The following is a 27,043-nucleotide window of genomic DNA, read 5'->3' on the forward strand; positions in this document are numbered from 1 at the left end:
TAAATGAATCAAGTGTTACACACTGCAGAAGTCACATATGATAAAGACTGGAAAAACGGCTATTAAACGTAAAACTTAGCGATCACTGGTGACTCTAAGCTGAGAAGACTCAACAGCAAGCGGTGATAGACTTACATCGTACTTGCAAGAAAATTTTCAGTGAGAGGAAGAACTATTTTAGTCTACTTTTTAGCTGACCAAAGGTTGCCTCTACTTTATAGAATTTACCTTAGTCTGCTTTTACAAGTTAAGTCACTCCTGTTTTTTATATTTACTCCTTATATTCCATATATTCCAATACAATAATATATTATAAAGAATAAATAAGAAGGTGTTAGATAATTTATTCAAGAGAACTACCAATCCTTAACTGAGAAAATTTATCAAATAACTCACTCTGTGTGTGTGTGTGTGTGTGTGTGTGTGTGTGTGTGTGTGTGTGTGTAGTTTCTGGTTTATTGAGTAAAATAAAGAGACCCTTTATTGTAAAGACAAGAGACTCAGCAGATTGTGTGTTCTCTTTAAGGTCATTTATGCCGAAGCGGACTAGACTAGGAATGACAAAAACTCATTGCTATTTGGTGAGGCTTGTTCGGTGGCTTTCTCTGTGTGAAAAGAACCAGTGTTCACAGCTGAATTTCTCATCGAAAGAGTTCTGCCTTACAAGAACTAAGACCGAGATTGGCACCTCTTCTTAAAAATCTCAGCAAGAGGCCAAAGATTACATCAGCAGGGAGTGTGAACTAAATTTTTATTCCAAGAGGTGGATGTCCTGTAATGGGTGGAGCAGAATAAGTTTGCAAAATCATAGCTCACAGTATTTCTATTTAGAATTTCAAGAAGCAAATCATTCAAAAAGAAAAAAAGACCACTTGTGACTTCAAATTTAATTGTAATTTGACATATTAAAAATTATGGGCATGTACATTTTTTATAAAGGAAAAATCTTGTATAATGTAAGATGACTTAAAAATACAAAAAAAAGAAACAGAGTTCCTAGATTCTTGATTTTTAGTCCTGCTTGCTCGCTATATTTGAATAAGGTTTTATGTTATATTACTAAGTACTTAGTTCCTGCTTTAAATTGAAGGGGATAAAAATGTCTCGCAGACTTCATGAATAGAATGGCTAACGGCATCCGTGACCCGGGGTGTTTACCATCTGAGCTGCAGTTTTCCATGTCCTCACCTGCCGCCACGTAGAGGCAGCTTTGGCCGTAGAGGCAGCTTTGGCCAGATCTGCAGGTTCCTACTCTTGAACCTAAGATAATTATCAGTGCGTGCTCTCTCCACCCTCAGCCCCTCTGTTACTATTAACCTTGTTTAACCTCATCCTGCCTGTGTTACTTGAGCATTATTTACTTGTTCTGGTATGATCCTTGTTCTGATAAGTGACAGATGATTTTGTTTCAGATTTTAAATAATAGGCTTCAAATTTAATTCCTTGGTATTTTGCTCCTCTGTGAGAAAGAATCTATTTAAGTTCTTATAAGTCTTACTTGAAAGAAATCAGATGTATGTTTGTACCATAAATCTAATATTTTCAGTGGTAAGAAATAAGCGTAGACATAAGCAGCATTGCTTTTTTGCCTCAGGACTTAATTTCAAGGGCATAGAACAACCCAGAGCAGGTAAGACTCACATTTGTGATGACATATTATCCCATCTCTTCTCCCATGATTTCCTCACATCTCGGCCCCCTTTATTTTTCCATACGCCAAGCTGAACTGTGGTTCGGAAGTATTAATTGTATACCCTTAACTCTTCATATGTATGGACAATATCTACCATATAGAGACCAAGCAGGCATCAGATTCGGGCATCTGCTGATTATATGTTGGACCCTACATGAAAACAAAGTGAAAAAAAATGCATGGCATGGGGAATAATGGTTAGAAGCTTCAGCCTGTGAGTTCAAATCCCAACTCTAACATTTGTTAGCTGTGTGACTTTGGGCAAGTTACTTAGTCTCTTTCACCTCTTTTTTTCCCTCCACATAGAAAAGGGAATAAAACATGGGTTGTTGTAAGGGTTAAATGAGATAAACATGTAAGTGCTTAGGTCAGAACCTGGCACAGAGTAAGCAGTTATTTTATCGTATCTTTATTTGGGAAGATAATCAGAAAAAAAGCACGCAGACTCTTAAATCACATTTCCTTGAACTGTCTACTGAGGTGGGTCGATTCTGATGGTGCTACAACAGTGTCATTTCATATGAGGTCAACAGTTGTTTTTTTTTTTGAGAGCATGAGTGATGTTCCAGGCACTGGTTAGGCATTAGGAGAACTCCAGAGTTGGATAAGCCGTCAAAGATTTTGGAGATTTGTTTGTTCTGATTGATCATGTCAGTTATAACAACTAGGACTTTCTGGGTCACTACTAACTTCATTGATCTCTGGTTACTGACTGATGACATACTGTGATTATAATACCAGAAGTGGTTGAGTACTCTATAATGTATATCTTGATACAAATCACTAGAAAAATAAAGACAGGATTATGAGAAAATACAGTGATTTCATAATTTGGGAATATTATAATAAAGCTGCTTGTTGAGGCGACTATAAAAATATGAAGAATAATAGTAATTGTCCATAACAGCGGACAATAAAAGAGTCCTATCTCTTATCACTTCCATATCTTTTAATCGGTGCCATTCCCTTTCTTTGTCTCTGTCTAGGCCAGATTCTCTCTCTGGAGCACCAGACGTTTTATCCAGCTACCTCCTGGACGTCTCCATTTTTACTCTTGTTTGTATCTCAATTTTGTACCTTCTCTGCATTCCTGCTGCACTGTCTAACTTCAGGTCACCGCTCTTCACCTCGATGATTGCAAAAGCCTTCTATCTGATTTTCCAGGCTTCAGTCTTGTCCTTTTAAAACCCATTCTACAAACTGTAGTCAGAGTGATCTTTCTAAAATTCAAGTCCAGTCATGTCCCTCCCTTGCTTTAAACCTTTCAGAGCTTCCCTATTTCTCTTAGGTTGGGTGACCATGATTTATTGTCCAAACTGAGATACTTATTTATTACTTTTTCACTGATAATTTGTATATGGTGCAATGCAGATCTCAAGTGTACAGTGAAATGAGTTTTGACAGATGCCTACGCCTGTCTAACCCACACTCCTTTAAAGATACAGACTATTTCTGTCACTCCAGAAAGTTCCCTCTTGCTGCTTCCTGGTTACTTCCTGTACCTGCTAACCCACTCCCACAGCCCCAGGATACCACTGTTCTGATTTCTGTTATGATAAATTATAACTTGGATACTTTTGAGAGTAACAGGGGTTGCTGCTGTTAACTATGCTGAGAAGATGCATGTAAAGGGTTCTGGGCAAACCAGGAGGGGTGGTTTCCCTACTCTTTGCATCAAGTCAGAACTTCTTAATTGGCCTAAAGGCCTGAGGATAGAATCAGTCCCCTGCTTATTTCTCAAGCCACATTCTCTTATCATCCTCCCAGACTTTGTACGTGTTCTTTCTCATCTCCAGACCTTTCTGGACCTTTCTGTAATATTCTTTCCTGTGATGGGAAAACCACCCTTAACTCCTCTCTACCTCCCTCTCATTGTACAAGAGTCGGGCCAACTTCTTGTTCTCTCTGTAGTTCTCTATTTAGCAATAGATGAGATTTCTTCTCTTGGGACTTCCACCACACTCCTCCAGAAGCACCCCTGCTAACTTTGGTGTACATGTCTGATTTCTAGACTCCCTGGTGTTTTTCACTTTTACCACCAACGCTTTTATTACATTACATTGTGATTGTCTTTGATTGCTATTCACACGTTAAATATTTGCTAAGTGAATATACATAAATGTACATAAGCATATTAATTATTCATATAAATAAGTTCATGTTGAGTTTGTAAATATGAGTTAGTACTGATTAGACTTTACACCTAAGTAAATAATCTTCATAGAACAGTCTGTATTTTATAATTGTGTAATTATAATTTAGTTCTTCCAGACAAAGCCTCCAAATAGGTAAATAGTCAGTCATGATTTTTCCAAACTTTTAAAAGACACCGTGATTCTCATTTCTACTAGGTGACCTTATAAGACTCCAGGGACCTTCAACGTATAGAGAAATAATTAGTATGTGTACTGTTGCTCCCAGAATACAATAGTCATCTAAAGTGTAGGGTCCCTGATTTATGCTCTAAAACTAAAGTTTCTGTTGTTTCTTAAAGCATCAGACAAACAAGATTCCCATCTGGTTTATCGCAGGATTCACTATCTAGGGAAAATCAAGCAGTGCAGGCATAGTTCTGAACTAGGTTCAAGTCAGGATCAAAAAAAAAAGATAATTGTAGTTTACTTCTCTGGGACATATCATACCTCATTTGTCATCCATAACAGCAAAATACATTCTTTAATGTGTGATTTACCCAATGAATGGAGAATATTTACATGAATACAGTGACAGGAAGATTGCACATGGTCTAGGTCTGAAGAATATGAGAAATAATATGAATCAAGGGTCTGGCAGTCCACAGGACTGGGGAAAATATAAAATCCAGACTGGGGAAAATGTAAAATCCAGGTAAAGGTTAACAAAGAACAAAGAGTGACTCACAATTAAAGAAAATGGAAAACATAATTCAGTAATCAAGGGCAGTGCTACAAAGAGGATGTGTTTTCTAAGGGCATCTCTATCAGTGTCTTCGCCAGGACAGTTGCAGGGAAGCCCCCTTTGAGGTGGTGAAGGGAGCAGGAAATCCCTCCGTTCCTCACGCTGGCCAGTGCCTTGTGCAGAGTTGGTAATTAATCCTTATTAAGTGCATTGATAAATAAGTACACGAAAAAAGAATTTTATTAGTAAACCCTCCCTTAAATGAAAAATGTCTGTTGGCGTGACTCTTTGAAGATATTTTTAATTCAAAGAAGTCGCCAGTGTGGTAGCCCAAAGTAAGCTCCTGTACATACTGAAAACATCAGATATGCACAGTGTATGATTTTGCAGCGTTAACCGAGTTTGCTTCTGTTGTGTTTGATTAAACAGAAATAGTTGAATATATTCAAATCTATATCTATATCCATAGGCATCTATGTTAATTAAATATGTTAACCATCTTCCAAGGAGGCAGATAAATTATTCAGTATAATACTTTGTATTTTGTATCTCAGTATGTTAATGTTTTGGCATAGGTCATCGGACACAGGACCTTAAATGTTGTAGTTATTTGGTAAATATTTGTTGAATAAATAAGTATCTTCTTCATTTGAATTCATATGACACTTGAGTTCTTAAAATAAGTAACTGATTAATAAAAGAGTTAACAGTTGTCAGTGGGGTTTATGTATGTGACACTGTCTAATCATTTTACATGGATTTTTAACTTAATCCTCATATAAATCCCAAGTAAATCCTCACTTAATCCTACGAGATAGATGATAATTTTGGCACATTTCCTAGAGGTGGTGACGGGGGCGCTTAGCCGCGGGCTGGCACAGCCAGGTCTGAGTGTCACCTCCTGGCTCCAGAGCACCGTGCACTGACTACTGGGCTTTGCTGCCTCGAGGGTGTGTGCTTGCACACTGGTGCCTGTGCCTATTTCTGGGATCTCATCGTAGCTCTGAAAATTAGTAATCACGTTTCCTTTACTCCACAGCATCTAGCTGTGGGTTGGGGTCATGGTAGCGGATCAGTTGACTGGCGTAAAACTTGTTTCTCTCTAAAAATTGAGGCTTTTTTCTACTTATCTTAATTCTACTTATCTTGATTTAATGGCAGTTTGATATTCATTTTTAAGTAGCTTAGTGTCTATAATGCAAATAAATATTATAGGCAATGCTCTATTTTATTATATAGGTGTTTTCCTTTGATCTAGAAAATGTTACTAGTTAAAATAGGGGTGAGTGAGGCAAAGAATAAGTATATTAATCTGAAAGGAATGGGAGGTTACATGGCTATTAGGGAAAAAGAAAGGGAGTCTTCCTAGGTGGCTTTTTCTTAGAGTTGGATAATTGTTATTCAAATCACTGATTAAAAGTTAGTGTTAACCTAGGCATAAAAATTTGAAAGTCGTTTGTAATAGAATTTTTGACAAAAAAACTTTGGAAGCCCATTTGCTTATATATATATACTTTCATGCCTTTTGAATTCTTCTCTTTATCTTAAATTAATGAGGGAAATGTATTGTTCCTTTTATTTGCCAAGTAAACCACCTGTCTAATCGTTAAGTACGGTATACGTATTTTTGGTAACGTCACGCCGTACTGCTTTGAATCTAGGCTTTTTCATTGGCATTAGATTAAGCTAATGTTCAGTACAGACCTCGAATCACCTGACTGATACACATAGAACCAAAATCCTCAAAATTCATATTTCTACAATACAGTTCTTTTTACAGTCGAATGTATTTGCTTCGTGGCAGTTATTTAAATCTTTCAACAATAGAAATTCATTCTTAATTTTTGATAATGAAAAATAACTTGATCAGAGTTAACTATCTAAACACTGTTAGTGTCAGAATTCACAGACTTGGTGTTTTCCTTAAATTAAGGAAGAAGGATGAAAGAGAAATTTACTTCTAATTGAAATAGTACATAAAAGTAAAACCAAGAGAAAAATCCTGCAGTGGTCTCAATTATTCTGATAGTTATTCCTTGGCTCTGAGTTTAAAATAGAGTCTCTAAGCTTAAAAAACTTTAGAAAGTAAGACGAGGTTTCAAGAGGCTGTATGTGTAATGTACGGTATAATTGTAGTTCTACCTTTTAATAAAATGCATCCCAACCTAATCACCCTGTTAGTGTAGCTGTGCTTCCTTGGAAACTTAAAGCATCGCGCAGTCCCGCTGTGGGTGTGCCGTGGGGCCCTGGAGCAGCTCAGGTGCAGTTTGGGAATCCCCGTTCTGCGCTGTGCCACCTGCTTGTCACTAAGTAGCTCAGTGAATATTTCTTTTGAGATAAGAAAAGTTTATTTTTCCCCCATGTAAAGCACACATAGATTGAGTGAATGCATGGTATTAATGAATTCTCATTTGTTTTGGGAGATAATAGTCAAAATTAAGTAACCATCTTTTTTAGGAATCAGTGGCCTTTGTGAAAAAGTAGATTAAAATTGATAAGTAAAGCCCCCTTTTTACAAAATGATTCTGAAAGTGTTACTCAAATGAATAAATTTACGCATATTTGAAAACTGTCCTTATGTAATATCGTGTATATTTTTCCTGAGAACTTTGGTAGAACTTTAATTCTTATCTAATTAAAATTATTGTGAGGTGTCTTAAGAAAGAAAAGATGATGCTTCACTCAAGCTTCTTTATAATTAATTACAGGTGTCACGGCCAGTGGAAAATGGATGGGTTTGAATTCTGACTTCTCCTCTAACCAGTCTAAGGCTAAGCTAAGCATGGGTAACCTTTATCCTGCCCGTGGTTAGTCTAGGAGTGGCCGCCACCTTCTGGCTGATCAGCTGCGACGGGAAAGTCAGCCGGTGGGCCTTCTGGGCAAGGTGTCCTCGCTGATAGAAAGAGCCTCCCAGGAAGCTTTCGCTGGATACAGCGGTGTCTTCATGTGGTCAGCTGAACTCTGGCAGCTCGTCTTGTGACCACGAGTAGAGGTGGCTGAGGACAAAGCCACAAGCTCCGGACAGCAGAGCAGAATGATGGAGGACTCCTGATTCCTTGAGGAGGGTGCTGAGTCAGTCCCCGAAAAAGTCCGCTGTGTCACTTCTCGCAGAGAGAGGATAACTCCTGCTTGTGTACAGTAGGCACCCTTATCTGATACAGTTAGTCTTATTCCTTAGTTATAGGTGCCATTCAAACCAAGTTAAACCGTCAAGACCCTTACTGTAGGCAATCAAGTGTGTTTTGAAAAACCCTCCCAAGTGATTCTTATACCTTCTTATCTTCCGTCTAATTCTTTCTGCCCTCCCATTGAGAACCCCTGGAGAAAAACGGTTATGAAGTTGAACTAACAGAATTTGAGGAATGATTGATTGTATATGGGGGTCAGGGAAAGAGAGAGGTCTAGGCAACTACCTTGTGCTTGTTTGGGTAACAGGGTGGGCGGTGCTGCCGTTCTGCGGGATAAGGAGTAAAAACTGAAAGAGTGACTTCAGTTTTGTTCATTCTGAATTGGAGGTGTCTGCGGAACGTTCAGAGATTGATACTAGAAAGTAGTTAGAAGTATAATCCTGGAGTTCACAGAAATATCTGAACTAGAGGACTAAGAAATTTGGAAGTTGCAGTTGAATCCGTGGGTGTAGGTGAGATTGCCTAGGCAGGTGTAGGTGAGATTTACTGAGTGTGGCGGAGAGGACCGTATGGAACCTCAGCATTTCAGTGGAGGGCAGGGAAGGAGCCACTGAGGACAAGGAAAACAAGTACTGATCCTAACAGTGGTGCATCTCATTGCCTCTTAGATGTTTTTCAGAGAAATTCTAAGACCTTTGTAGTTACTGAACTCTAATCAGGAGGTAAACTTTACATATTTCAGCTTTTTTTTTTTTTTTTAAGTAGATTCTTAAAGGCTCCTTTCCTCTTTTATTTGATCAATTTATAATGCTCAATGGTAACCTCATGGATAGAGAGTCAGTATACCACTCTTAACACAAGCAGTTTCTTCTCTCTTACACGATCAATTTGATCATAATGCTTATTAGTACAGATACAGGATATAGGACCAAAAACCACAGTGTATAAATTTGCATTAGTCCTTGTTTTCAGTCATTTATGTATTTCCCAGTCAGTTTACTTATATAGTAGTAGACGTGTTATTTTTAGGGCATATGCACATATATGTGTTATTGCCTCTTGTATTTTGCTATTCATAATTTTATATTCTATTAATATATCATTCTTTTTGTTATTTCTATTTTTAACATTTGACATGTTAGTCAATGTGTTCTTTCTATGTAAAAAAATATTTTAGAGAATTAAGAGGATTTTGAGAACCCGGATAATTTTTCTTGCCTAAGGAAATTAGGTATTTCATAAAAACAAAAGCCTGTAGGAATAGAGAAACATAACTTTTGAAGAATATTGTCTTAAACCTTTCACATAATCTACAGATGCCAATCCAGAAATGTGTGTGTGCGTGTGTGTCATATCAAGAACACAGTGCGGTGGAAATACCAGAGTTTATGAGCACTTCTAATCAATATAAAAGTGCAGTTTTCAATTAACATCATTGTTAAAAGGATCCAGAAAACTATTTGCATGTATTTTATTCCTCCCTCCAACTCCCCTCTCTCTCTCTCTCTCTCTCTCTTTTCTTTTTCAACCTCAGTTTGAATAGCACCTGTAATTAAGGAAGAAAACCGAGCCCTGGGAGCTAGGTGGGACTTGCAGCCATTGATCTGTGCAAGCCCAGCTTATACTGTCAGGGGAGGAACAGTCAACTGCTGAGCTGCTTTGTCACTGACATAAGCTGAGAGAGGATTTTTCTGTCTATACTGTTTATACACTAGTCTATAGACCTGCTGGCTGGTTGAATTTTAAAGAGTGCGGGGGTTTAAAGACTTGTCCCCTGAGGGATGCCTCTGCCAGTTGGGGAGCGAGCCGAGGCTGTTTTGCCGAAGTGTGTGCATGTGTGCCGCTTCTGGAAGGAGGGAGGGGGGGGGGCGTGAACGATTGAGCAACTAACTGGGAAACATTCCTCTTTATTTGAGTCTTAAAATCGATGTGAAATATATTATTAATTCGGGTATATTTGGAAGCAGACAATGGATTTTGAATATCTATCTTTATTGTTACAGAAATGATATGAACAGCTTTGCAGGGGGGGTATCTGAATAGCCTTCACGTGTGTTGTAAATATGGGAAATGGCTTCACTTTTTGCAGCACAAAATAAGGATTAGCAATGGTCAGATGAACTGTTCTCTTTTGTAATGTCCTGTTTTCAGTTTAAGTAATTTGAATTATTTCACGCTTAGCAGCTCTTTCAGTTCCATTTATTGATAATAAAACATTGTCAGTAGTAAAACAGTTAGCTTTTTCTAAATACGGGGTTTGCACTCGTACTTACAAATGTATGTGTTCATAAGCAAACCTGGGTACCCTGCCCTAAAGATAGAAGATAGCTTTTTTACATATGCTTTTCTTTCAGCTTCAGGGACTCAAGGCTCTTGAAGCTTTCTTAGGTTTTGGCATTGGAATTTTACAATGGTTTATTTTTACTTGATACTTTATACCAGTTTACGTTTTAAAAGAATGTGAGAAATTCTGCTTTAAAACACTCAATCCTATGACAGTGTATAGGGCTTAATATTCATATACTGATGATTTCTCTGAATGTAAGTTTTATTGGTAGAGAGGTAGTGATAAGGCGTTTTTTTGGTGGGGGTGGCTACTGCATGAAGATATTTGCTCTTTACTCTTTTAATATGAAGCCTCCTCATAAATCTCTGCTTTCTCTTGCAAAATCGCCTGGCTTTAAACTCGTGTGATGGTATCTTCAATTCTGACTTTATAACAGGAGTTAATTTTAAGTTGTTTTTCATATATAACAAAATAGATCTTATTCTATTTTTTTGCCAAATATCTGACAATTATCTGCATTTTGTTATACTTGTTAATGTATATGATTTCTAAAAGCTTTTAAAATTATTTTATAATAACTATAGAATCACTGCAGATTTCAAGTCAGTAAGATTATTTTCTATGCTTAATTAAAACATTGATTTTCATATTAGGAAATTCTTCAATAAAAGTGCACAGCGTAGAAGCTATGTAGTTTTACATTGAAGGCTTATTTTTAGATACACATTTCTTTAAGAGTGTTATTTGGGATTAAACTTAGTGTTACTGATGTTGAATTTACCAAGAGTTCAACATATAAATGTGTTTCTTTAGCTATAGAAAATCCTTTTTTCTTTGAACCATTTTACTCTGGGGCACGTAGAGTTGTTATACCTCTCAGTAATTCATTGCTGCCAACTTCATTCCCTTTTCTCTGCCTGCATTTTAATTGAAACAACATTTATATTTCTGAGCCAGGATCTGTCAGAAGTCCCTGTGGCTACCCTGTGGTACAAGCAGCAGCAGACTCAGCTTACCCATATGGTGTGGTGCTTCTTGTAAAATCCATATGGCCTTGTTGAAGGGAGTCCCAGCGGGGATGTGAGGGCTGTGAATACCCTTCAGGCCAGGCCTTTCCCTCCTGGGGCTTCCGTGGCATTGTCAGTGCAATCTGCCAAAGCACACACTTAATTCCTTTTTAATAATCAATTATTTTAGTCCAGGAACCTCTGTTATTTTTCTTAAGAAAAAGACAAACTTTTTTTTCCTAAAAAATGTCTCCAAAAAAGTTTTAACTGCATCTTTAAAAATATTCTAAAGCTTTTTTTTTTTTTTGCATTTGCAGGAAGTACTACAGACTGTGCCAAAGTTCTGTTTCCCCTTTGACGTTGAAAGGTACAGTATAAGTCATCATTTAAAAGAACCTTAGCCTATCTCAGTGAGCACTTTAAAATTATTACATGTGTTTTCTTTATAAAATGAAATGTATTTTTTTTTTCCATTGCCTCTAACAAAAAAGACTAGAGGTTCAAAATTAAATAATATTTGAAATGGAGAAGCCTTCTAAATCATTATATCTTCTGTTTATTCCACTGTGGCCAGTTAGGATTAGTCGTAAGGTTCCATTTCTTCCTTTTGTTCTTCAGGTACATGTTGTAAGCACTAGGAGAAAAAAACATTAATATGTCCTTTATCAGAGCCTTAGAATTGTGTCTTTTAAAATTAGATGTATATATCCTGGTTTCTATCTCACTTCACCCTGATTGAAAAGACCATCTGTGTGATATTGTAAAACTCATGGCTGGTTGTCTCCCAAGAATAGCTTTATAGAAATAGTGCAATATTATGGAAGGCTGCAGAGAAACCCTCTTACCTAGCAGTTTTGAAAATCTCATTATGTTTGTATTTTACTGAACAAATGCTGAATGAATAGAGTATTACCTGTGTGTAGCTGAAATGTCACAGAATATATAGCCCTTTGAGCGTAATAACAGATCATTTATTGTTTTTCATGTGATTTTTCATACCCTATTATCAGTTTTTTTTAAGGGTAGGCTGTGAGGTGATATTAAAAGAAAATTTATTTTAGGAAAATATTTTGCTAAAAGTAAAGATTAGTAAAAATCTAAAATTTTACGGTGTTAAAGATAAAAGCCTTTCGAACGGTGGGCTAATTGATACTAATAAGTACTGCTGGTGAATGATGCCCCTTGTTTTACCTCTTTTCTGGGGAGTCACTTGTGCCTGCTAAAGTTGCAATTTCCAAATTAATAGCAAAGATGAAATAAAGGAAGAAAAGCTACGGAAGTAAATTGTGGACATTGGGCACTAGAGGGCATAGTAGACACTAGAGGTTGTTTTGAAGTTTGTAAAAGTTAAAAAAACAAAAACAAACCTGTCCCCATAAAAGTGTGTTTGTTAAATGTTCAGCATTTGAACTGCAGTATTTCCTGACAGTTGCAAATGATTTGTAGTATTGGTGCAGTAGGGGTAAGTAGCTTGTTTCCTCGTACATAATTCCTGTGGCTATTTCAAAGCCAAAGTTTAGGTGTCCTGGAAACTTTATTTTGGGACAAGGAAGCAGATGTTCAGTTATTGTTGTCTAATGGCAAGGTTATGGCCAGTAACAGGAAATATATTTGTATATTATAAATAATAGTAAAGATTCAGCGTAATGATTTATACCGCACCTTACATGGCAGTGTGACACGTATGATGATACTTAGTTCACGTTAGCTCAGATCCTTTGCAGTAAGCTTTTTTATAGAAATTGTATTCTTATTTTGTACTTGGAAATTTATTACCAGGATACAGGTAGCTCTAGAAGAGAATGCTAAAAAAAAATGCCAGTAGTAATTTGTATGGTGCTTTATTGGGTGAGAATGTCAACAGAAGAAGCAATGACACAGGGCTGGTGGTGGCTGCCAGTAGGCTGTGCAGCAACGCGCTTTGCCGTGTGAGCAGCCTCAGAGTCGCCCCGAGGAGAGGCCGGGGAGGGGCGGCCGTCCTGTGAGCAGCTTCTCACCTCCCCGGCTCCGTTAGTAGTACGCTCGGAATTTACGAAATGTTTGAGAAGTACTTTCACGCAGGTGAAAACTTACGGTAAGATACCTTAGGATTCCCTAGTAAGGGATTAGAATATGCAGAATTGCTCAGTCCGTAAGGCGTAAGGCGTTACAGCCTGTTTTGGTACTTTGCTTCATGGTTTAGTTTACACATTTCACACTCATTTTAGTTTTTAAAACGTCGTTCTAGCTTGGAGAACCAACCGATTGGAAAGGTGAAAACAAGGCCACACATACATCTATTCTTGCGTTTGCTTTTCTTTAAGAAAATTCTCACACAAGGCTTAAAGTGTTATTATATTACTGTATTTTAGAGTGTCTCAGAATCAAGTCGGACAGCACTTTGCCTTTGTACTGACAGACATTGAAAGTAAACAGAGATTTGGATTCTGCCGACTCACATCAGGAGGCAAAATCTGCTTATGCATCCTTAGGTAAGTATTTGTGGTAAAAAATAAAATTGGAGGCACGATAGATTAACGGTGTCTTTCTTTTGTGCTTTGCTATGCTTGGGATGCTTAAAAATATGCTTATATATTTTTTTTAGTTGTTTTCTTTAAATCCAACTAAGTTGAGAAATAATTTTATTTACTCTCTATATATGGCATCGATTCGGTTTAAAGATTTACCAGTAACAGTAGAATTTTGCTTGAAAGAATTGGCTCCTTTTTTTTTTTTTTTAAATTATTCTATTGAAGTATAGTTGATTTACAATGTTGTGTTAGAATTGGCCCTTTTACAGATTAGTTTTTGTGGGTTTATTTTTGAAAAATTAAGATACGAGGTCAGATAATATATGCTTCACATATTAAGTAGGATGCAAGAAATTCGGTTAAGTTAATATGTGTTCCATTGCTGACCCAGCACTTGGATTTTTGAAAGTGAATTGTTGGTCGAAGGTAAAGGTTGCAAACTGGTGATTCTGGGCAGAAGTGTTTAGAGTGGTGTTTTAAACATTTTAGAAGGTGTTTCTTACCTTATAAATTTTAGTGAAATTTTGCATAAAGGTCACGTTTCTCGTTCCTTTTGCTAGTGCTGGTCTTGCCGTCCCAGCAACACTGAGCTGGTGCTGAGCAGCAGGTGTCTCCTTGTGTCAGGAGCCTGCTTGTTTCACAGGCCCCGCCTGTCCGCCTCCGTCACGTACCTGGTTGGCCTGGACTCCCTCGGTAGGCAGTTGAGAGCGCGTCTCTGTCTGTGGACCTGGGGTTTGAGTTGCTAGTGCTGACGAGGGCGGTCCTGAAGGTTAGCGTCCCTTTAATATGTCCTGATGACTCAGAAATGTGGGTGTGTTCTATACAAATAGGACTCTATACTGTGATTATAATATGGATATTGGTCAAGCTAGATTCTATAGAAATGTTTATAGTGAAAGAAGTAACATTAAATTTAGTAATTAAAGTATTGCAAGAGACCTTTGGTATAAAATTGATGTCTGCTCTGTTCATTTGCTGTTTAGCTACATTCCTCTCATTCTTTGAGGGTTAAGTTATAAATTCTACTCAGAATATTTGTTAGAGTTGGAGAATTTTTTTCAATCTTTATTCAGAAGTAAATGTTTAACTGCTGTATAAGTAATAGAATGTGGACGTGCCTCTTTCTCTCTTTAGGCACAACTTTTTCTTCTGGAACAGTTGTACTTAAAAGTTAACGTTTTATCCAGAAGAGTGTTATGCTTCAAGCTGTAGGCTGATTCTTCTAGTTTGAAGCCAGTTTTTTGGGCAGCGGGGTTGGGAGTGACCATGTGGAAAGTGGGTGGGGGGATCTCCTTTTATCCTTGTGCTTCATGCTGAAAGTTCCAAATCTACACTTTAAAGGGGACTATCATCTTATACACTCTGCCCAAGACAAGTTTGCGCTAATGGAAAGACTGAAGCTGTACGTGCTTTCTGATGTTTCTCTATGAATTTTTAAGTCTTTTCATTAAAAAGTCAAATTTACAGAAAAGTTTCAAGAATAGTACCATGAGCTCTTGTCTACACATCCCCTAGATTCACAGTTGTTAGCCTGTTCTGTCTCTCCCCACCTCCCCCCACTCTCTCAGTGTACACACACACGCTCACGCACACACGCACACCTACACACAAATTCTGTGTGTCTCTCTCTCTGTTGTAGTATTGTTTTTGCTGACCCATTTGAGAGTAAGTTATAGACATCATTCTTATGTAATATTTGAATCTATTTTACAGCTTACCTCACTGCCTCCAAAGTGAGTTCCTGATATCCGTAATTAAAGAGTCTAAATCTTTCTCTTTGTTTTGAACTCTTAACATACTTTGAATACAATGAACCTATTAATAATTAGCAAGTAGTTTTTAAATGTTCACAACAGTCCCTATGAATGGGCTTGTAGAATAAACATTCTTAGACATTTCTGTTTCAATTTAGGAAAGCCGTTGTTAACCTCGAAATATTTACACAAAATATGAACTATAGCTATTTGTTAAATGATTGAAGGATTAGTATAGTGTCTGTATCTCCAAACCAGTTGTCATTAGTTTGTAGGAAACAGATTCTAGAGCAGTTACCATAATCAGGTTATTTTTACGTAGTTCTCAAACTCGTCTGTGTGGAAGAAGGCTTGAATGTTGTAGTTCTCTGCATTAAGAATAGTCTTACCTGCAGAAAATATGGTTCTATTATATTAATGTAACAAAAAACAAAAAAATCGTCTATGCCAATAAAGAAAACCTTTCACAATAAGCATTATTGGTTATTTAGTCTTTTTAAAAAGAGTAAATGTTCCTTTTATTTTTGTTATTTGACGGTGCTTTCCGGTAGATAAGAAATAGTAGGTATCAAAGCTTTATGAAAAAATCGTGGAGGAGAATGAGAATCTTAAATTGAGAAAATTCTATCCTACAGCTTATTTTTTCCTAGAGAATTAAAAGAGTGCCATCTCATAGGTGTTAATGGCATGTCTCAGTCATTGTCCTGGAAAGTAGCATGCAACGGTGTTCTTTGAGAATAGCCAATTTAGAGAATAGCCAGTAAATCAGAGAACGGAGAATGAAAATATAATCAAATTCAGCAATTTATTTAGAAAGTTGTGATGGGTAGGTAAATACCTATTTTAAGGTGTAATCGGTGTATGTCTGTGAAAATAATTTTGGCAAGTCTCAGTGAGTGCCGTAGTGAGAGGAATAATGGTGTTTTGGGTTCTGGTTTGTCCATGGACTACACTGAGTCTTCACCACTTTAGATTTAACTTTATAAGTGTTGAAAGGAAGGATGGAACTCTAAATGTGCTAGAAGAGGTTGCTGTTGATTTTTAAAAACTACTGTGACCGTGAGAGCCTTTGAATCCTGACATTGAATCCCGAAGCCAAAAACGTTGGCATCTTGTGACTACGTAATGACGAAAACTTCTGTTTGGTGACAAATATAGTAAGGAAATTGAATATTCCAATAATAAGCTGGTAGGACTGTATTTATAATCACTGTGACAGAGAGTTAATCACCATAGATTATAATAAGAGAGAGAAACAACCCAATAGAAAAATGCGTAAAGCATCTGAACAGCATATTCACAGAGGAAATGTGAATAGCATATATATACATATATGTGTGTGTGTGTGTATATATATATATACACACACACACACACACACACACCTATGAATGATGCTCAGCCTTACTAAAGGTAAAAGAAACGAGCACATTATGATGGGCAGAAATGAAAAACTAAAAAAAAATAAGCATGAGGGGAAATAGATATTTCATGTGCTGCTTGTAGGACTGTAAAATGACATGACTTTCTGAAGGGGAATTTAAAAATATCTATCAGATTTTTAAAGTCTCCTTCTCCTTGACTCAGTTAATTCCAGTTCTTGAAATTTAAATCTCAGGAATATTCCCAGTGGTGAGCAGTAAAGTGTGAGCAAAGTTATTTATTATGACATGGTTTATAAGAGCAAAACCACTGGACGCAGATGTCTCTCAGGAGGAATTGATTAGGTGCTTTATGGTCCATTCCCCAGGCTCCACTTTGTGCCCCCTCCCTGCCGGAATGCTATCTGTGCTGTTCACTGATGTGTTGTATTCCCAGTGCCTACAATAGTAAACTCTTAATAGATATTTGTTGAATAAGTAGATTAATGAATTAATGACTAGTACAATGGAATATTATTTATCTGTTAGGAAAAATTATACACACAGATACTGACTTGGAGAAATGTTTATGATATATTGTGAAATGATGAAAAGTTTCAAGGTAATATTTATAGCGTGTTCTTATGTTTGTAAGGAACAAGTTATATGTATATATAAACGTGTATATTTTAAGGAGTAGTCAATAACAGATTTATATATTAATATATGATTGTATATACTTATAAAAGGATAGATCTCTAATTCTTTTACTTTGTACACTTCAGCATTCACCTACTTTTTGCAGTGAGCAAAAGTAATTTTAATCAGTTTTTCCTGCTCTAAAATTCTGAGATGTCAGGACTATATAAAGAGCATATTAAAAATGTGTGGGAATTTACCCAGATCATCTTTTGTCAGGTAAGACATCCAGGACAGGAAATGGTCCTACAAGTGTGTTTTCGTGGAGATACTCCAAAGGCAGCAGCTGGTCATTGTTGACTAGCAGAATTAAGAATGGGAAGGGAACAGGCATTTCATTCTACACGCTTGAAATTTGGAATCACAGTGCGAAAGAATGATCTTTGGAAGAGAAAAAAATATTACTTGTGAGGTGACCTTCCCATCACCATCGTAGAGCCAGATATTAGTGTTTTTCTGTAATTTCAACACAGAATGTTCAATGTGGTGGAAATGCTTTGTGAGAGGACAGGAGAAATGTGACTGCACCTACAATTTATTTCCTACTATTTTTTCTCTTCCAACAACACTCAATTTCATCGTATCCTTAAGATGTAGTAGGAGAAAGTTTGTTTAGTTTCATATAAAACCAGGACTTAGAGTTTAAGTAGTCATTTTTGGAGGGTTGTGGGAAGGGAAGGTAGAAGTAGCAAATGAATTATTCATGGGATTGGTTGGGGCAATCAGGTCCCTTCATTTAAAGGCTAATTTCTTGAATTCCAGACTCTGCTGCTTCCAGGGGTTCTGTGAGAGAAGACCACCTCTGCTGGTGTTCTGAGTGTTCACTGGTGGCTGCCAGGGCTTTAGAGTAATGTTTCCATTCAGTGTTTTGGGAATGTCCTGGTCCTCTTAGAATTCAGCCTTAATTCTAAGTCCTAAATTCTAAGGCTTCTTAGAATTAAGCATTAATAGGGCTAAAATTTATTGAGAAAAATGACAAAATACTTGAATAAGCAAGACACAGAAATATATGTCTTTAACCATGCTTTTCTGTTAACAAAAGTAATATATTTTACTATAGAAAAATTGGAAGAAAATAAAGAAAAAGAAAATAAAGGCACTTATATATGTAAAACATAACCATTACTTAAATTTTGGTATTCATTCTAGACTTATTTCCATGACTTGTTAAGACACATTTATAAATCTTTCTATTGGATAGCAAACTAAATATTTAAGTGTAGTGTTTATTCACAGTTGGTAAAGTGAATGAACAGATATAGAAGCAGTTAATAAATTGACAAAGCTTCTGTGGCTTTCATGTTATCCACTGTTAAGCGCTGAGAATTTTTGTACACGCTTAATCTGACAATTGGTCATTTCACTTTTTTTTCTTAAAAGTTGAGATTTAGCACAAAGATGATTCCCTTTCTGATTATAGTTTTTAAAATTAGTTACTTATTTCTTTACCTGGAGTATATTATGACTTTCAAATATGAAAAAATTTTAGCATCTTTTTCTTGAAGCTGTCTTTTGTGAAAAATTAGTGCATTTATATTGAAACATACTGCATTTTTAGTTATTCTGTTGCGAGATAATACTGGATTGATTATTCAGAGGTCATTTTTAGTATCAGTGATTTAAGATTCTTAGATAGAAATTAATAATTTCTCCTGTTGTCTTTATATCCTGTTAAACACTAAATTTTTTTTATTGTGATCAACTGTATCTTCATCAAAAAACTTCATTTATTTTACCTTCTAATGTTTGTGTTTTAATGATCTAAATTTTAAAAGAAAAGTATAAATATCTCTTGAGTTTTTGTTGATATCGAACAGTTTAAAATATTTTAGGTCCCTAAAGAGTAGTCATAATGAAAATGGGATACATTAAGGATGTTTAAGATTTTTTAATACAAAGTAAAATTAAATACAAATTGGTAGTAAATTTTCATTAGAAAAGCAAAAAATAACTGAGTGTTGGATTTCTTGAATAGCAAAGACTTCTAGGTTAGAGATGACAATGATAATACTAATAATAACAAATAAATTAATAGCAACATCATTTAGTGTTTGTTTACTGTAAGCCAAGCATTTTGCTAAGTGATTTATATACATTATTAATAAAAACTACTCTATGCCTTAGAGTTATGAGCTAGAAAATTTTCACATAAAGCTTTAAAGCTACTTTTCATCCTGGATGATGCCATTTTAAGACTTGAAAGTAATTTAGATTTACCTTAGAGTTCTAAGCTAGAAAACTTGCACACAATGCTCTCAAAACCATGGGTTCTTCTTCTACTGGATTTATGCTATTATAAGTTTTGAAAGTAAGTGTATTTAATTTGTTTTTGTTTCATTCACTTTTTAGAAGAAATATTAGAATTCAGGTTTATTTAATATAAAAGTCAATATTTAATTTTGAATTTTGTATGGTTTAGCCTTTTCTATGGCATGTCTCTCCTACTTTAACAAGATTTCAAAAATACCCTGAGATATTACTAATTTAAATCATGCCATCGTTTTTATTTAGAATTGCTTTCGTATAATAGCAAAAATGCAAGAAATAACTTTTTCCCTAATTTGATTAACATAATTTTACAACTATAAAGTTGTCGCCAAGGGTTCACAATGAAATACTTGCATAAGGAAGACAGTTTGGTGTCTGGGGACTCTGTAGTCCTCCCTGCCCCCCTCCCCTGTAACTCATACCAAACTTGAGGCTTTCACACTCTTCCTTGAGGCAAGTCCCTTAGAAGCAGAATGTTTCAATTTTACACATTTTGTGTCAATTTTCCAGACAGAAAAACAGCCTCTAGACATCAGACATTTTTCCGCGGAAAGGCAGTTTCCTTAGTTGTATTTGATTACTCTAAGTTAGGTTCCTGCTGACCACTTAGACTGTTAGTGGTTACCTGACTATTTGACAAAAAACATTTCCTTTCCTTTATTTAACCTTTGACCTTTGGATGTAAAAGTTTTATCAGCTGGATAGTGGAAGCACAAGTGTGAGGGAAGTCTCCCTGCCACTAAGTGGACTCATGGCTTTACATATACATCTGTCCTTTGCCTTATGTCTTTATGAAAAATTAAGGAAATAATCTTAGGAGATTCTTTGACTTTCGTTTTAAAATAATTGGCCTTCATGTATTTGTTTTACATTTATGTATGTTTACAAGACTATGAGAGTCCCAGGAATCCTTTGTTAAAGAATTACATTTTCAGTTTTATAAAATTCAAGTAAAATATCTTATTTAGTCATTATATGTTGAATACATTTTTAAAAACTTTCTGGGATTTTTGTGTTTGGTTGTACAAAAACAGATTGGGACTGTAAAATTTTGTGAAAACTATTTTAACTTAATGATAATCAGCTTAGGAGCTTATACATTAGTTAAAAATTAATTGCTTTGAACATATGTTGTCTGAAAATTATCTAAGAAACCACAAAAATAGAAACATGAGAATAACATTTCTTACCTGAGCAAGGTAAGCTTGTATAATTTATAATATTTATTTTATATATGTGTGTGTATGTATTTTTTTGGCACACGTTTTATCTTTAAAGTGTGCAATGGAATCTTGTTAAAATATTTGAATTATTGGCTACTTTGTGTACCCTGGACCATTTTCTTGTCATATAAAAAAGTGAGCAGGACTTCCTGTTGAATAGTTGCTCCATACCAGGGGTTGTGAATTCAGTTACCTGTAGGGACAAGGTGAGGGCCTAAAATGAGATAAGCAGGTTTGGCTGACAGTAGGAAATTGGGGTGATCCAAATAAATAACACATGCCCCATCCAAAGACAGAAGCTGTTACCCAGCTTTAGGTATTTGTTGCAAAGTTAAAAAAAAAAAAAAAGTGTAACCAGTATTGCCAGTTCTTTTGATTTTTAAGAGAAGAAATCTAGATTTTTAAGTGAATTATCTGATTTAGAAGTTGGCCACTTACTCAGTTCAACAACAACAATGGTGCGTTGCCCAAACAGAATATGACTGTGGGCTGGATACGTCTGCACGTAGCCAGTTTGCACCCTCCGCTCTGGATGCTGTTGTTTATTTGCAACGGAAAATGTCCCTGTTTCCTTGACATCCTAGGAGCGTGACTAGGTTACAGAGTAGTTCCACTTGGGTACAAGTGATGTTTTCATTAAAAAAAACATGAATGATATATACTCTTAAAAAGGAGCTAGTTATCACCAAGAACCAGTACATGTTCACAGAGCACGTTGTGTGTAACTAAACTCAGTTCTTTATGGTGATGGTACTTGCTGGTGTATCAGGCGGTGCTGTGGTAGAAATTTGAAAAAGTCTGTCCCATTATCTCTCATGAACACATTATATGTAGAGAAAAATGTTGGCTAGACAGTAGATAATGCAGTTATGAGTCTTCTTATTGATCGAAATATACTTAGATGTTGATAGATTTATGTTGTTTGGGCAGAGATCTTGTACCATGTTGCAGGCCATATCCTTTTCAAAATTTTTATCCACAGTGATGAACGTATAAGCAGTACTAAAATCTATAATTGGAAGGAATTACCAATCTGTGAAATGAAAGAAATCAAATTAAACAGATGTTTATCTGCTGGGAAATTTGCCCATATGAATAAAATATAATTTAAGAGGCAGAAAGGAAGGTAATGCTCTGAACATTAGTTAAACAAATCTTAGAAGATAGAATTTACGTTAGTGGATAGAAATTATAAGTAGGCTGATTTAAGATTAAACCAGAATGAATGAATTTTGTCACATTTTATGCAGCTTCCTGAAAACGTCTGGTCATTGGACAATGTTTATTCAAAGGCGGGGTATTCTAGAAGTACATGCCTGTATTGGGTGATTGGTAGACCCCTGAGCACGTATTGCTCAGTCAGAGTTCTAATCTCAGGCTTGCCATTTGGTAGCTTTGTGACCATGGGTAAGTTGTTTTACCTTAGTTTAGTCAAATATACATCATAGTATTATTATAAGAATTAAATGAGAGAACACGTATAACGTACCTAGCGTATTTTCACGCATATAGTTAGTGCCTAAGAAGTTTTGTTCTCCGTACTTCCAGTTATTTTAACGTGTGGGATCTCTGATTCTTAGATTCTGCTCTCTACTCCCTAGATGGGCATAGACCTGACTAGTAAGTCTTACTGTCCAAACAGAAATAACTAAGCATGATGGAGCCTTAGAGATCACTGTGAGAAATATCTCATAGGTGTAAGCCTTGTTGTAATAGTTAAAAAATTATATTAGTCTGATTTATAGCAGTGATCTATATATAATAGAGTCAAGAGTTGAATGAACATGAGAACAAAATCCGGCATCCCTGTATAAAGAACAAACATAGCCTGGTATCAGGATGCAATGCAGTTGAAAGTATTCTTGGAGATAATAAAAAATAGTAATAATTATAAAACGATACCAAAATACCTAGCACTGTTAAATTTTGAAAAGTAAACTGACTGTTAATCAATTATTAATTCAGTTTGTTTCATTTTCAAAAACAGGGCCATAATCTTACAAATAAATTGTGGTGTTTTGGTATAAACTAGCTTTTTAATGGAAAATTGGATTCCAGTTTGTTTTCATAATTTGAAAAGAAATTGGAAGGGGAAGATAATCAATGAAAAGAAATAATGTAAAGATGAGAAAACCAGAACATTTGGTCTAGAAAAAAAAAGATTCTCTCACTTTGCAATAACTTATAATTATGAGATATTTATTACATATCTTATTTTTATAGTGAACCAGGAAGGAAGTTTAAACAAGGTTCCACATTATTTGAGTAAGGTGAAAATGACAATATAAGGATTAACAGATAGACATGCAAACCACCTAAAGTCAATAAATCTTGCTTTATCTTAAGATTCTTGAGAGCAGGATAGAAACAGACCTGCATGTTCCTTGAATAGATTAGGTCTCATCTCATCTGAGCATATAGATCTGAATTACATAACACATTGACATTTTCTTGAAATAGCAATTTCTTCAGGCTGTTAAAAGTTGAAATGTGACTATGAAATGACTTCAAATGAAAGAGATTGTACTGTATCCAAGGAACTACGGTGTGTCTTGGCAGGACATCCTCCATGAAAATTATTTCATTGAATTATAATGAGTATGGAAAATACGATGTGGTAATTTGCATGATATTGAGTTGATAATCTAAAAACAGTATTAGTAATGTTTAAGGTTTTTTGTTTTTTGTTTTGTAAGCGAAAGATACGGTAGAAAGTAGATTAGCTATCTAAGCACTAGGGTTAGAAGAGTTGAGTAATTTAAACGTGAAAATTGAGATTACCTATACTAACTTCTGATTCTCAGATTTTCCCCAAACTGTCAGAGCTTTGGCACACACTCACCCAGGTTTTTCCAGACTCCCACATGAGGCTGTCAGCTTGTTGCAACCCCCTGTCCCAGAAAATCCTACCCAAGGCCCTCATTCCTGTTTCCATCTGGACTGGTTGCTCGCCAGGCGTTGGCACATTTATCCTTAGACTTACCTATTCTTCCCTGGAACTCAATTTCTTGTCTCTATATCCCCATATTCCTCCTTTCTGCTTCACTCTTCCATTTTGTCGCTTCCCAAGAATATTACGGAGAAGGTAAATTTTTGAGTTCTAGAAAGACTGAAACTGCTATTAGTCTATCCCCAAACTTGATTGATAGTTTCTCTGGACAAAGAATTCTAGGTTGCAAGGGATTTAACCTCTGCCTTTTGGAGGCATTATCTTCTGACTTCCCAGAATTGCTGTTGAGACAGAGGTTCAGGGACATTTTGGATTTGATGCCTTCGTACGCTACCTGTTTTGTCTCTTTGGAAATTCTTAGGTGCTTTTCTGTCGCCCCTGTTCTGGAATTTCACTGTGATACTCTGGTTTGGCTCATTTATTTTACAGTTACCCCGGTGGCACTTTCAATGTGGAAACTCATGTCTAAAGTTCTGGGATTTTTCTAGTAATTTTTAAAAAGAAATTTTCTTTTTTCCCCTTTTTTTTTTTTTTTAGAACCACTATTAGTCAACTACATGATAGTCGAGATTGATACACTGATATTTTAATATTTACTCTTATTTTCTATCAGTTTGTCTCTTTATCCTAGTTCCTAGGAGATATTCGTCATTTAGTTTCGAATCTTTCTATTGATTTTAATTATTTTCAGCATTTGTATTTTGAATTTCTAAGAACTTGTTCTTATTGTCTAAAAATTTATTTTTTCACTTCTTTCTCCTTTTTTAGATTTCATTTTGTTTAAAGCATCCTGTTCTTCCCATCTTGCCCCTAGGTTCTTCATGACCTTTTTTTTTTTTTTCTTATTTTTTTCTTAGATTCCATATATATGTGTTAGCATATGGTATTTGTTTTTCTCTTTCTGACTTACTTCACTCTGTATGGCAGACTCTAGGTCCATCCACCTCACTACAAATAACTCAATTTCGTTTCTTTTTATGGCTGAGTAATATTGCATTGTATATATGTGCCACATCTTCTTTATCCATTCATCTGTCGATGGACAGTTAGGTTGCTTCCATATATACACTACGAAACGTACAATAGATAGCTAGTGGGAAGCAGCCGCATAGCACAGGGAGATCAGCTCGGTGCTTGGTGACCACCTAGAGGGGTGGGATAGGGAGGGTGGGAGGGAAGGAGACGCAAGAGGGAAGAGATACGGGGACATATGTATATGTTATAACTGATTCACTTTGTTATAAAGCAGAAACTAACACACCATTGTAAAGCAATTATACTCCAATAAAGATGTTAAAAAATAAAAAATAAAAAATAAAATAAAATAAATACTAGATTAGAACAGTAAAAAAAAAAAAAAGAAGCATCCTGTTCTTTATTCAGCTCCTGTGGATATTAATGATAAGCTTTGAAACTTTCACCTGATGTTTGTATTGTCTTTGTTTACTTGGAGTTCCTTTTATGTTTGTATTGATGTCTGTATTTCCTCAAATATCTGGTGGGTGGACCGTTAATTTATATTTAAGATAGAGGCACTAAACTGAATTAGCATCATTGTATGTGCAGTGGTTGGTTTCACAAGAAAATATAGGGCCTTTGAGGTGTTTTTTTCCTTTGAGAGATTCCCAGGTCAGTGTTTCAGGATCCTGTGGGGGCCAGTCTATTGGCTAATGGTCATTTTCCCTTCTGTTGACACTCAGGTTTTGGTTTTCTCTTTTCTGCAAAGTCAGTTATTCTTTGCTTGCTTACCACCTTTACAAAGCCATTCACCTGTGTTGCTTTCTATTGCATTTGTCTTGTCCTCATTAATTTATACCCTTTTTATTTATTTACAGTCATTTTAGTGGCATTTCCAAAGGGCACAGAGATAAATGGATGTACTACTCAATATGCTAGATTTAACGAAAAGTTGGTAGATATTTTTAAATATGATAGGCATCTTTTATATCATTACTTACTATTTATAATGATCATTTTAAAGAACTCTATAGCATTCTGCTGAGTAAGGATACTGTCGTTTACCTGACTGTTCTTTTGTTATGACTTTAGGCTACTCCTAATTAAAAAGCATCATTCATGGTCACTAATAAATCAGACATTATATGAAAAAAATGCAGAAAGAATGCTGTTTTTCTAAGCTCTAGTCATTGATTATTAAATCTGTTTTGTGTATCTGTACTCTTGTCAGTATATAATTGTGTAGTAAAAGTATCACACTTTTTTCTCTTAAAAAGTAGTCTGTTGTAGTCATTCTCTGAAGAAAAAAATGAGTATTTGTTAACTGATAATTAACTACACTGGTGTGTTTTGTGATTTACTCTTCTTATATGTGAAAAGTGTACATTTTAATAAACAATTAAAAACTTTGGATAGATTTTAAATATACATACCTTAATTTGAAAAGGAGTACAGATTTTATTTTGTACAATTGATTTTTGGATTTAGTATTTTGCTTTCATAAAATTAATTATATTTGTGTCTAGCAAAATGAATCAAAATGATTTTTAAATTATATGTTTTTGATACTTAAATGCTATTTATAATATTTACAATTTTTAAAATAGGCTTTCTTACTTGTATTGATTTATTTTGAAATTTACCATCCTACGTAAACATCAATTTCCGAAGAATTGATTTAATTAATAAGCACATAATTCTATTTTTTATATACTTAATTCAGTAATATTTAAAAAGAAATGATTATATCTTTGTTTTAAAAGCTTTTTAAAATTAGTTTTTATTTGATATTATCTTATTACAGTGGTTAATTTTTATTCTATGAGTGCTTTTGGTGCACTCATGCCATGCATACCACACAATGGGATTAAGTGATTTTCGGTGCTGCTAACATAAAGTAGAAGTGTGTAATGAATAACCTTTATAATGGAACTTTGGATTCTGACTACTTTATGAAAACTAATAGTAGATTATATGTAAAATTTTACTGTAACAGTAAAGAGAACGTGGGTATAGTTCTTTTTTGCCCTCCAGGATCAACCTGTTTGAAATAATCTAGATTTGATGTTTATTTTGCCATCTTGTTTCTTGATTCTAAATGATACATATACACACACACACACACACACACACACACACACATTTTTAAAGTTTTTTTTTTTTTTTTACAGTTACCTGCCATGGTTTGAAGTATATTACAAGCTTCTAAATACTCTGGCAGATTACTTGGCTAAGGAACTGGTAAGTCATGTTTTTTCTCCGTTTTTAAAATTGTGGTAAAATACACCTAACATGAAATTTACCATTTTAACTGTCTTTAAGTGTACAG

General features: G+C 35.4%; 1 protein-coding gene across 6 annotated transcripts in view; it reads left to right on the forward strand.

Annotated features, from left to right (window-relative positions):
* DENND1B (DENN domain containing 1B) overlaps positions 1-27,043 on the forward strand; it is a 248,657-nt gene that overhangs the window by 84,755 nt on the left and 136,859 nt on the right. For all 6 annotated transcript variants that reach the window (XM_061185274.1, XM_061185276.1, XM_061185278.1 and 3 more), the window contains 3 exons: positions 11,310-11,359; positions 13,344-13,463; positions 26,886-26,955. In XM_061185274.1, the coding sequence (XP_061041257.1) occupies positions 11,310-11,359; positions 13,344-13,463; positions 26,886-26,955 (240 nt within the window). The remainder of the gene's footprint in view (positions 1-11,309; positions 11,360-13,343; positions 13,464-26,885; positions 26,956-27,043) is intronic.

This window comes from Eubalaena glacialis, chromosome 3, assembly GCF_028564815.1.
Source record: "Eubalaena glacialis isolate mEubGla1 chromosome 3, mEubGla1.1.hap2.+ XY, whole genome shotgun sequence".
NCBI classification, from domain to species: Eukaryota; Metazoa; Chordata; class Mammalia; order Artiodactyla; family Balaenidae; genus Eubalaena; species Eubalaena glacialis.